This window comes from Pavona decussata, unplaced genomic scaffold, assembly GCF_977016875.1.
Source record: "Pavona decussata unplaced genomic scaffold, jaPavDecu1.1 SCAFFOLD_113, whole genome shotgun sequence".
Classification (NCBI taxonomy): Eukaryota; Metazoa; Cnidaria; class Anthozoa; order Scleractinia; family Agariciidae; genus Pavona; species Pavona decussata.
This window is the reverse complement of record NW_028145527.1, coordinates 1,158,130-1,170,737: the sequence shown is the minus strand read 5'-3', so window position 1 is coordinate 1,170,737 and position 12,608 is coordinate 1,158,130. Positions and strand designations below refer to the sequence as shown.

The 12,608-nt window shown below is 38.3% G+C and overlaps 1 protein-coding gene across 1 annotated transcript; it reads left to right on the top strand.

Moving 5' to 3' along the window:
• Positions 1–5,281: 5,281 nt before the first annotated feature.
• On the top strand, positions 5,282–11,936 carry LOC146470640 (ubiquitin recognition factor in ER-associated degradation protein 1-like). The gene is made up of 12 exons (XM_085121828.1): positions 5,282–5,373; positions 5,480–5,597; positions 6,965–6,997; positions 7,390–7,511; positions 7,909–8,039; positions 8,451–8,523; positions 8,931–8,999; positions 9,450–9,524; positions 10,234–10,275; positions 10,403–10,497; positions 10,592–10,667; positions 11,176–11,936. Exons 1-12 carry the CDS (start codon positions 5,371–5,373, stop codon positions 11,260–11,262), a joined length of 924 nt encoding a protein of 307 aa, XP_084977954.1. The 5' UTR covers positions 5,282–5,370; the 3' UTR covers positions 11,263–11,936.
• The last annotated feature ends 672 nt before the right edge of the window (positions 11,937–12,608 follow it).

The following is a 12,608-nucleotide window of genomic DNA, read 5'->3' as shown; positions in this document are numbered from 1 at the left end:
TGTAACAAATCAGTAACCAATCGTGACTTGTCTTTTGTGCGTTTTCTGTGCTTGGCACCAGCTCTATGTTAATGTTTTGTCCCTTAGCTCCAATGATTCACTACTCTAATTACGTCGGCCGTGATTAGCAACGTGCCCGTGGCTAATTTGGCCTTGGCTAAAAAAAATCTTTTCATGACAATCTCCTGAATTCTATTTCATCTTAATAGACAAAATATATCTTTCCCAGTCTGCAGCTGATCCATGATTGGTGATACTACATTAAAGAATTTATCAACGCAACACAAACTTAACGAGATTTTATACATCTAATTACAGAGCTCGGAAACAGGAAAACTAACGAAAATATCCGCAGTTCAAATATCTGCATTTTATATATTCCACTTTCATCTGACGAACAAGACATGAAAACTATTCCTGCTTTTTCTCAAAACCATGAATTATTTTTCGAGGTTAAACAAGAAACTCCTGGATATACCAGATCTTAATTAGCTCAAATATTGCCGAGTTTGATTTTTCATTTTTTAAATAGCGACTTTGTGTTTTAAAAAAATAAAGTTTCTTGTCATGCTGGATATTAAGTGCTTTGAGAATTTTGTCCTAAGAAAAGAAAATTTTAGAAAGAAAAGGAGAAGGTTTAAAAAAATTCACTAAGCTTATGTTGTCATAAACTGGATGTCAAGCCAATTCATTTGTTTGTGTTAAACTTGATTTTCTTAATATTTTTCTCAGTTACTAGAAATGAGTGACATTAACTAATGTTGGACAATTTTTTCATAACTCACTTTAGTTAATGCATGGTATCTTTCATTCCCTTTTCTTCTCATTAGTTGAGAGAGTGGCGCGAGTTTTGTTAACCAATCACAGAACGTAGCGAAGCGAAGCCAAATTAAGCTAACGTGAAATTAGTTTTCACACTCAGTTGAAAGCACCTCTAAATGAAAAGTATTGTGTGTAAAGTTTCTAAAGACAACTTTTGCATGTTATCAATGATTAAATATACTGTGTTTCATATAGCGCACGTCTGAGTTAAAATTACTCTTTTCCCGAAACATATTCTTTTCTCGATAACTTTTTGAAAAAGAAGGCATTGATGCTGCAAAATTTATTTTCACATACGATAACTGAAAAATTTTTTATGTCTCTTAAAGTTGGTTCAAGCCAAGCGATTTTCTCATTCTATTCATTGATGCAAACCACAGATACATAGAGAAAAGCTACACTGTTTCACATCGATATATAAAACCAAACATTTTTACAAATGTTTGAATGCTTCGTAAATTCGCTAAAATGAGTAACCTTTATTATTCACGGCCAAGAGTGTAGGAAGTCCGCGACATTGGATATTGATCCTATATAATAAGCAGTAATTAAAAACAAACTTCTAGTAGCCCTAATAGTATTTTTTTATCTAGAGATCATGCTACAAACTACAGTAATAATAATAATAATAATAATAATAATAATAATAATAATAATAATAATAATACTAATAATAATAATAAATACAACAAACAAACAAACATATTAAAAAAGCAACTCCAAAAATTAAAAAACGATGACATAGAACTTGATTTAAACAGTTTTTTTTGGCTTCAGATTACTGCAGGTTTTGCCGAGTAGAATACGCTTTTATCATAGACCTGTATGATTAATTCATTTTGCAGTGAATTCAGAATGTTGTTTCAGGACAATTTTTGAACTGAATATACACTTACAGTAACAGACTGAAAACTGTCAAATAACAACACTTCCCTTGTAACTAATAGAAAGCTACTGATTGACTAACCTGAAATAGTTTACCTCTCAGTAGAAGAACTTCCACTCCGCTTGCGAAACAGTTTGAATATGAAGTGCGTCAGTCTCCAGAATTTTTCTGAAGCGAGTTTTTCTGTTAAATCGTTTTGTATTGTATAAATTTTTTTGCGAAGCGAGTATCTTTTCGAAGACCGTCGGGCTTTCGTAGCCGTCTAGCCCCTATATCAGTTTTAAAGATCTATAACCAAAGCTTTACGTGCAGAGAATTTTCACCGACTAGATGGCTCAGAGTCTTATTACTATCAGTCCAAATTTGAATATTGGAGTGGTTTATAATTACTAGGGTGAATAGAAAAGCTTTTTTTTCCTGCAAAGACAGATTAACAAGTTTATGAATTGAATATTTGCGTCATAAAATAAAAGGACAAATGGAGAAACGGAATGATAAAATACGGTTTCATAATCGGTTTCTCTGTAGGCGCCGGCAGCGCAGATGAATAAACAACCAACATCTTTTGACGAACGTTAAAGGATCATGAACTGCAAAAACGTTCCACTGTAATAGGGCTACATTCGCTGGAACGTTTCGGAGTATAAATTTGAACGAGCCGGGCATAGAAAACTTGCTCTCAGAGGGAACTGTAAAACGTATACATCGCGTGCGATTTCACAATTTTTATCGATTAGTAGCAAAACTCTTAATTCTAATTAAAAGGAATATCTGTTTGATAGCTGTTGTATGTGTGGGTAGCGGCAAAATGTTATCGTTTGTGAAAAGAAAGATGGGGTATTTTATCTTCTCCGCAACACAATTCTGTTACCAGCTGCTAATAAAAACGTGCGAGACTAAATCATTTAAACTGCGTCATTGAACTGAACAAAGAAACAAACTAAAACTTTTTCGGAGTCCTTTTTGTTTAGCCGGAATACTGAGTAAATAAGAAAGATGAAGGCTTTTTTTTCTCCCGCGCAAAATAATTTCAGTTGCTGTAAGAAGTTACAACGGCTTAATCAATTTACGCTGATACAAACTGATATAGGTGTCTCGGTTAATAAATGATATGGTCTCCTGGCTCGCCGTTGAGTTAATCCATCGTTGGCAGTCAACGAGCATGTTTGAAAACATGTTTCAAATGTCGTTTTCTGTTTTCAATGTGGATCGTTCTCCGGTCTGAAAAGATATATTTTGTTACTAACCCAATGTTATCTGTTCGAGTTCACGACTTTAGGTGAATCTTTAAGCCGCAAAAAGTTTTGAGGAAGCAATTCCTACCCCCTGAATTTAAGAGCTGCTGTTTGCTTTCAGAAAATCCAAGCTGGCCTTATTTTTCTACAGTTGACGACATTATGGTCCTCTCGAAAACAAGAGAAATCGAAAGCCGGAGTTCTGGTGACAGTACGCCCAAGAAAACGCTAGTTTTTCATTGCAGTTCAATCAGTGTTTCTGAGGCGAATTTGTCCTTCCGAACAGTGATCCTGTAAACTGATTTGAACCCATTTGATTTCCCTTAATCCATAGAGCAAATTGCTATCTACCGGGGCACTCAAGAAACGCCAAAGACCGGCCTTTAATCACCTAAAAGTTGTTAAGAAAATCTTAGTTTTCTAAGGAAAAATATCAACTCAAAATTTTTTAACACTGGAAAACCAATACTCTTCTTTTTCGGAGGGGAAAATATCTCGATAAAAATGCGAGCTAAGGTCAGCTAGCATTTTCGTAAAGCTAGAGATTTCAGTTATAATTGCGCGTTTGCGGCAAACGGCGAACGCGAAATGCGCGTTTCCTTTTTCTTGAAAAAATTAGCCGTGAGTACGTAGATGAGAATAATGGAACCAATTCTGGCTTTTGATCAGTACTAACGCAAAACTGCTCGATTATCCTGAGAAACTGAAAACAGCTAGCGGCAAATGAAGGATAAACATGGTTACAGGTCAATTCTGCTGTTTTCCGTCGACGTAGCTCTAGATCGTTCTAATAACAGCTCGTAAATTTTGCAAACAAGACTATTTCCAGCTAAAGCGACTGAACCAATCAAACTGCATTAGCTTCAGAAAATATGCCTCCCTGAAAAGGCCACCAAATGACCTGGGAACACAGAAGACAAGATTTTAAATGTTTTGCTTTAATGTTCTTGTTGGGTGATCCACGTTTCTTGTTTTAGAAGTGTGTGTGGGAGGATTGTTTCAAATCCGGCCCGTAATTAAATCCATGCCTCCGTGACGTCATGCTGACGGAGTGACGTAAGTACAGCAAATATTTAATTAAGGTTCGCAAATATATACCTAATTGCAATAACATTCGTCATAGTATAAATTGAAAACAAACGCATTAAAGAAAAAGTCACATAGCTATTACTGAATTAGGTGGGCGTAGCACATTTTCGTATTAACTTTTAAAGCTTAGTCATATGATTGCAAATGATAGCAGATGGCCACGGACAAGCGCAAGTAATATTAGTTGTCCAAAAAGGCTGTGGCACACGTCGCTGACCTGTTAGTTTCATTCCCTGAGAAAAAGGCATGAACACGCACTCAACGGTTTATTCTGTAAATATGTGTTCGGATGGCCCAGTCCCCCGCGGAATTTACGAGCTGCCTTTGGCTTTCCCATAATCCTTTCTCTTCTTCTTTAGAGCGTTTTTCATCCCTCCGAAAACAAAAAGGTATTAATTTTGCCACATTACTAAAGTTTTGGGTGATAAAACACCAAAGAAAACTGAGCTAGATTTTCTTCACAGTTGAATCCAAGATCATCAAGATCAAGAATCCTTGCTCAGAGTGGATTCCTTGGTTCCTTTGCTGCACCATGATCCGAGTGATCTTGGATCATTGATCCTGATCTGGATCGTCCCAAAGGAACACACCCTGAGCTTACATGTAATCCGAATTTCCGAGGCCATTACCCCCAGTACAGCATGTAAGATCTTCCGAACATATGCACCGAAATAAACCGTTTGGTGTTCCTAGGATAACAAATTTAAAAAATTTCATTATCAAACTGAAAGAAATGCCGCACTTCTACTTATCAGCACTCTTTTTTTGTAAGAAATTCTTGAACCTGGAACGCTCTTCCCCTGCAGATAAGATATGAACATGTAACTCTGAACCAATTTAAATCTCTGCTTTCCTCATTCGACCTCATACTACAAAGATGCACTTATTTCGCGCTTCGATATTGAGGACCCTAGGCCTAGAACCTAGCTGGAAATCTGTCTGTTTCAAATGTAACTGCCTTAACCCAGTACTTGTTTATTTTCTGTTTAAGTTGTCATGTTCTGTTTATAGTTTTATTTTAGAAGGCGAGGTCTAATGAAATAAAATAAATAAATAAATAAATAAATAAATAAATAAATAAATAAATAAATAAATAAATAAATAAATAAATAAAATGAATGATTAAAAGTACAGCCACGTTAGGCGTCATTATTCATGCACGAAGCTCCTGGCGTCGATTTGCGTGACTTGGGGGAAATCAGGCTCGTTACCAATCATTTATCGGTATCCTTTGAAGGCGCGGCTACTCAGAATAAAATCACGAAAAATCTAGGAAGTGAAATTTTTCAAAGTTGACAATTTTCACGTCAGTTGTGTAAATTTAAATTCTTTGGCAAGATGGTAAGTTTACTAGAAGATAAATTTCAACTTACGTGTCGAATTTATAATTTTGGTTGCCACGGGATGATGGTGGATGTTGAAATTTTATACAATTTGTCTCTCTCAGTTTGGGGGGTTTGATATGTTTGGCGCTGTACCGAGGACATTCAACACACAGTTTCGCTGCTATTCAGTGGTTATGTTCCCAGGAAATGAACGAGAAGATGTGGAACGTGGTGGAAAAAGTAAGACCCAGTCGTAAGATGAAAGAAACTGCATATAATTATCAAGCAAACATTGTATTGTAAACTGTAAGCTCGTGCAGGATAAAGACGAATAGTTCTTTTAGGCACGTGATGATTCACTGTTTGAAATTCATGTTGGTATCTGACAAAATTTCAGTTTCTCTTAAGTTAAAGTAATGCTTCTCTTAATAAAGAAGCTGATGGAATAAAACTTTGTGATGGAGGTTTAAATTGTCAGAAATGACATTTAGATTGCCATTGCTATTTGTCAAACAAAGCTACTCCATGAAAACACAGCACTCAGTGCCAGTACAGTAACTGTTGGTTTTAGGGTTTTTAAAGCTGGTCTGCAGAGTATGGCAGAGCTTGATGAGATCTGTACAGTAGGCATTTCTGAAAGTCGCGAGTGCACCTGCCATTCTCTGCAGACTGGTATGTAAGTGATGACTGTGGTAAAAAATAAAACAAAAAGCTTTAAAGCATAATCAGTTTTTAAAGTGTGTATGACAGAATTTTTTTATTTGCTTGATCATGTTACTGTTATTGTATGAAAATAATAATTATAATAATAAACAAAATTCCTTATCAATTTTTCTTCCCCATGTTTGAGGCATACAAAAACATCAAATTTCACTTCTGGTTATGTACAATATTGCGCAAGATGGGAGACTGGGGATAGTGGGCCTCTGATGTCAATACAGGAATGTTTAGTCTCACAGTTTGTCAATTCCTCAGTTGTTTCATTCTGAGCATTCAACAATCCCATTCATATTTTCATCCACACAGTTTTCTTCCTCTGCACACAAAAAGCAACTGGTCAAAATGGTCTCCCTCTTGTACCAAGCCCTTTATTTGCCAAGCAGTTACACATGAAGAAGGAATGAAGACATACTTAGTAGTGGCTTGGACAAGTCACATCAGTAGTCATTTAAACAGGTGCAAGTTGATTGCAGTCACTCACTTTAAATGAAATGTACCGGTACAGTCAAACCCTGTTATTACGGACACCATTGGGACCAGAAAAAGTGTCTGTATTATGCAGTGACCTTATTAAGCGGGTTAATTTTAAGGAAAAAGGAAGGAGCGAGACCAAGAAAACTGTCCGTAATTATGAGTGTCCGTATTAAGCAGGTGTCCATAAAGTGGGGTTTCACTGTACTTAATTTTCTCTAATAAATGACTCCCATTGACCATTTTTCAGTTCCTACATGTAAACTTTAATTAAAGTTCAAATTTGAAGTTAATATCCATCCGCTTTGGAGTAGTAAGTCACCCAGTTATTTTTAAAGTGAAAATGGAGCCTAAAGTAAATGTAATCTCATGCTTTTTGGTCTATTTAATGTGAATTATGTTTGATTATTCCCTAGTTATAATGCCGCCTTCAGCACTGGATCAGTTAAGTAAGTAGAAATGTACATAATTTATTAAATTAAGTATTTAATTAACAACTGCTATGATGCAATATGTAGCCCTTCTTTCACCTGATCAGAATGTAGTAAAATCCGCGGGGAAGAACGAATAAAACTGAGTGAGCATGATTTTCGAGTGACTCAAATATTTTGCTCGGTCAGTTTTTTGTGTTAGTCTAAGTTATTTTGGACTATCTAAAACCTCAAGCTAAACATTGTCATATGATGATTTGAAGAAAACAGATTTAAAGAAATGATTAAAGTTCAAGATAGACTCTAACATTGAGCACCACGCCCTTGAGTGTTTGGTTAATTAAGGCACCTATCATTGCCCATGCTTGTGAAAAAAAAAAAAAAAACATTTCCTTGTTATCTATTTACAGCAAGGCTTCACATTGTTTATCCAATGCTGTTTAAACTCTCCAATGCAAGATCAGGAAGAAACACTCACTGTGGAGTTCTGGAGTTTGTTGCTGATGAGGGCAAGATATATCTTCCTTACTGGGTGAGCAGTCATCATATTCACACCCTATCATAAGCGATAAATAGTACAGTATCAAAATAATGATTTAGGATTTTTTGTGACTTGAGCTCAGTGGACTACTCATGATGGATGCTAAATATTTGCATCAGATCACCTTTTGCACAAAAGTATATTTGGCAATGTATAAAATATGCATGTGACATGTACAAGTCAGAGTACTCTAAATCTTTCCAATTCTAACAGAATTTGGTGTTGAACACAGGAGAAACATTTTTAGCTAGAGGGGTAGAGATTTCTTGATGTGCCCAAGGTTTAGGAAAATTCCTGGTAAAAGCTTAAGTGTAATTTACAAATTTCGCTTTCCAGTGTTCAATAATCTTGCTACACTGCACTGAGTGAACTGTCTTTTCATCTTCAGATGATGCGCAATCTGTTGCTTGAGGAAGGTGGGCTCCTACAAGTGCAGAGTGCTTCATTGCCAGTTGCATCGTATGCCAAGTTTCAGCCACAGTCTGTTGATTTCTTGGATATCACAAACCCAAAAGCAGTGTATCCTTGACAGTTATGCCTGAGTAGTAATTTGTTTTAAATACTGCATTACTGTAAATTTCAAATATAAGCCCTGGGCTTAAGCCTTAAAGGGGCAGTATCACTGATATTTAGTGTGCCAGAGAAGGAAAAAAATGAACATAAATATGCCCCTGCTGGGAGTATATCCCCGGACATACAGATTACAAGCCCAATGAAGAACTTGCCATGACACCAACCCATTACTGTCCAAAGCTTTGAAAAGAAAATGTGAAAGTGATGACGCGGTTCTAATGAACCGCTGATTGGGATTGATAATTTATTGTTGGAGAATACTAAGTTAAACATAATATTTGCTCTATACAGAACTTAGGGGTGGTGATATACTTTGTATTTCCAAAAAGGTATTTCCATTAACATGTTTGTGTACAGATTAGAGAACGCACTCAGGTCATTTGCTTGTTTGACTAAAGGTGATATAATTGCTATCAAGTACAATGAAAGGGTGAGTGGGTCGTTTTTGCTTTAGTTAGCAGCTGATATTGTGGCATAAATGCCTTGATTTGACATGATTCATTGAAGAGAGCAGGGATGGCACAGCGGTGAGCACTCGCCACTAATGTGACCTGAATTCGATGCTAGGAATCACGTCATGTGGCTTGAGTTTGTTGTTGGTTCTCGTCCTTGCTCCAAGAGGTATTTCTCTGGGTACTCTGGTTTCCCTCTCTCCTCAAAAACCAATATTTGCAAATTCCAACTTGAACTGGAGGGTTAATGTTTTACCAGTCAGTGTCATACACATTTTAGATTACATTATGTCCATTCCTGACTGCAATTGCAGTATATTTTATTTGGTTGGTGTATATGTGATATTGTCTGGTTCCATATTGACCGGTGTATGCTTGTTTACAGATCTATGAACTTTTGGTACTGGAGACAAAACCAGGAAATGCAGTGTCAATTATAGAGTGTGATATGCAGGTAACACTAATTGAGCTTTCAATAAAGGCTTAACCCAGTAAATATAACAATAAACAGGCTGTTCATTCATTTTAAACGGAAAGCAAAATATTCATCTCACGAGAGCTTCGGCAGTTACTGGTGTTTCCTGTCTCAATATTTTTAGTGAAGTGATGTTGTGTAGGGCTAAGGAAGGTCTCAGGTTCACAGATAAGTATGCTGTTTTTGGCCTCATTTTTCTCCAAAACTAAGCATGGATTAGAGGGAAAAACACACAGAGCGATGTAGTCAAACAAGACTGAAGGCCACATGCAGCCATTCAAGCACTTTTGAGCAAAACGAAAAATTGACCAGACGGTTATGCTCTCATCCCTTCATTTACCATTTCTAACCCCTTATTTCGTGCTCTCAAGTTATACTGTCAGAAATTTCACAGTACAGTTAACATGTACGACTGTCTTTTGTCTCTAGGTCGAGTTTGCTCCTCCTGTGGGATATAAGGAGCCAGAGAGACAAGAAAAGAAGGAAGAGAAACAAGAAGAAGAGGTATTCAGTCCACCAATTTTCTTGCCCATCCATCTTTTTTTGTCATTCACTGAGTCAGTCAGTCAGTCAGTCAGTCAGTCAGTCAGTCAGTCAGTCAGTCAGTCAGTCAGTTAGCCAGTCAGGCAGGCAGTCAGTCAGGCAGGCAGGCAGGCAGTCAGTCAGTCAGTCAGTCAGTCAGGCAGTCAGTCAGTCAGGCAGGCAGGCAGGCAGGCAGGCAGGCAGGCAGGCAGGCAGGCAGGCAGTCAGTCAGTCAGGCAGCCAGGCAGTCTGTCAGCCAGTCAGTCAGTCAGTCAGTCAGTCAGCCAGTCAGTCAGTCAGTCAGTCAGTCAGCCAGCCAGTTAGTCAGTCAGTCAGTCAGTCAGTCAGTCAGTCAGTCAGTCAGTCAGTCAGTGTGTCAGCCAGTCAGTCAGTCAGTCAGCCAGTCAGCCAGTCAGTCAGTCAGTCAGCCAGCCAGCCAGTCAGTCAGTCAGTCAGCCAGTCAGCCAGTCAGCCAGTCAGTCAGTCAGTCAGGCAGGCAGGCAGGAAGGCAGGCACACAGGCAGTCAGTCAGCCAGGCAATTATTCAGTTTGTCTTCCTATCATCAGTCATCAATCAGTCCACCGGTCAAACAAACAAACAATCAATCAATCAATCAATCAATCAATCAATACTGTCTATTAGTCGTATATTGTATTGTCTAAAGAACATTTTTTTTATCTTTGATCCTAGCATCCTGATGTACCGCATGGTCTTGTGGATCATGGTTTCCAGGTAACAGACATTTATTTGGAGTTTGGTAACGCCCCTTTTTGGCACTGAAAAACGTTTCTCTTTTGGTGTGATTTTAAAACCAGTCTTGAGCACGATTATTAAAAATGCCTTTTTTCCATGTTGACAGGCTTTTACCGGCTCAGGATATCGTTTGGATGGGAAGAAAAAGAAGTCCAATGTTCCATCAGATCCAGTCTCGATGGGACCGCCTGTTATTAAACGGTATGGAGTAGGCTAGCATGTGCTAAATGGAGACTGCTGTTGGTTTGATACGTTTCTTTCTTCATTGGCGTGTGTCTTCTATTTCTCTTTGTAGGGGAATTCCTAATTACAACTTCGTCAAAGGAAAGATCACTTTCAAAAGGAACTTAAACAAATCTAACAACTCACAGGTAAGTACTTAAAGAATCTTAAAGCGCGAACGCTAGAGTTATTTCTGGAAGGCTGTATTGCACAAGGGGAAGATAATTAGATGTGAGATGAATGAACTGTTAGCCCCAACGGCATTCAATCCATCCTAGCTTGTGGTTTGGCCTCTCAATCAAATGAATTTTCACACGTGTTTTTCACTTCTTAAGTGAAGCCAAATTGCCTGTTTTGCTGTTTCGTAGAAAACTGTGTTGCTGAGGCTAACGTAAAGTGGGGAAGAGAAAAAATAGAAGTTGGAGTATTACCTGAAAACCGCGATCATTCATTTACAAAATATTATTTTAATGTCACCAATTAGAAAGTGAACTGTCCAAAAGAGAAATTTTGAAAACTAAAAACGTTCACCGCCTCACCTACTGTAAACTGGATTTTCTAGTATCTTCTTGATTCGAGCTAAGTTCAGTGTTCGCAATGAAAATTACAGATCTTTCAATTGTTCTTTCTAACCTATTTTCAATTTTCGCTTTGCAGTTAAGCAACAAAGGAGAAGCAACAAAACCGGAATTTGAAGCTTTTAAAGGATCAGGAAAAACTCTACGGCAGAAGAGGAAAAACTAGCTTCGGAAATACTCTTATAGATTATCCACTTTACGAAAGAAAAGTGTTATATGTACGCTTAGCGCACCCGTTTGTTTGAAGAGATAAAGGTCCCGTTTTAAATCTCAGCGATTTTCAGAGAATTCATCTGCGTTACATTAAGATGGTTTATCCGCTGGAAAGCAAACAACTGGTGTATGGTTTGCAAAGGACAAAAGGACAGTTGCGACATGAAGGATGTGGACATCTGCCAGACAGCAAGACTCCATGGTTTTAAGAAATCGTGATTGCCGCGGGGTGGTAACTCTGTGCTGCCTGCCAGTCCTTAACGATAATCTGATCAACTCTGGCAACAAAGTGCTAGTCAGAGGGAAACTGTCAAACCATCATTTCGGGAAAACAGCCACTTTGTACCCGTTCTTGAAAGAGAAAGGTACTTTGAAAAGGGTTTAGCTTTGCCTTGTCAACTGTAACATGTACTGTACGGTTTTCTCCCAGGCCCTCACGGTCAGTTCGATTCGGTGACGTCGTATCCGAGACGAACGGCTTTTTTCGCTCGTACCACGTGACCCGAACCGGGTTGACCGAGACGAAAGACAGAGGGAGGCCTAGGCAATGTACAGCTCTCTTTGGACGTATTTTCTCGGTATACAACTTCTGCTGGTATCTGTCAATAAAATTTTTTCAAAGCTGAAGACTATGTCACTTTGTTTCAGTTTAAGGTACGGAGCAAGTTTACCATTTACATGTGAATATTAGGAAAATTAAATACAGCACACTTCATTCCGTTTTTAAAGTTTCGGAAATTATCGGCCACAGGCCGGGATGACCCCCTTTTTGCTCTTTTATGTTTTTGCTTGCTGACGGTACACTTTGTGGCTTTCCTGGGCCTTGTAACATCAAAGTTAATGGTTCTTCTTTAAACAAATTTTCGAGCCGGATGGTTTGTGGATAGTATAAAGAACTCAATTTTCGAGGGTCAAACAGACGGTATACTCAAAGTTTTCTGGAGCCTGAGTGGGATAACTGCCCAGTGATGACTGCTGTTAGGAGCTGTTATCTCTGATGTTGGTGCCGTTCAACGGTTGTTGATAATAAAGAGGTTAGTTTCTGAAGACACTGTGGTCTTACGTCGCTGGCAAAGTGAGTGGTATCAGCCGGGTTTATTAGGTAATTTGGCGCTCCTAGAGATTCAAAAGCTGGCGTTTCGAGCGCTAGCCCTTCGCCGGTTTACCTCGGCAACTTAGAACCAACAAGCAAGCAAGCGTAAGAATCGCCCCCGCGGGGAGAGGCGTTTGGGAAGCTCTACTATCCTCGCAGAGAGCAATGCTCCCGCGCGCTCGAGTTTTGGACGCCATACAATCCCT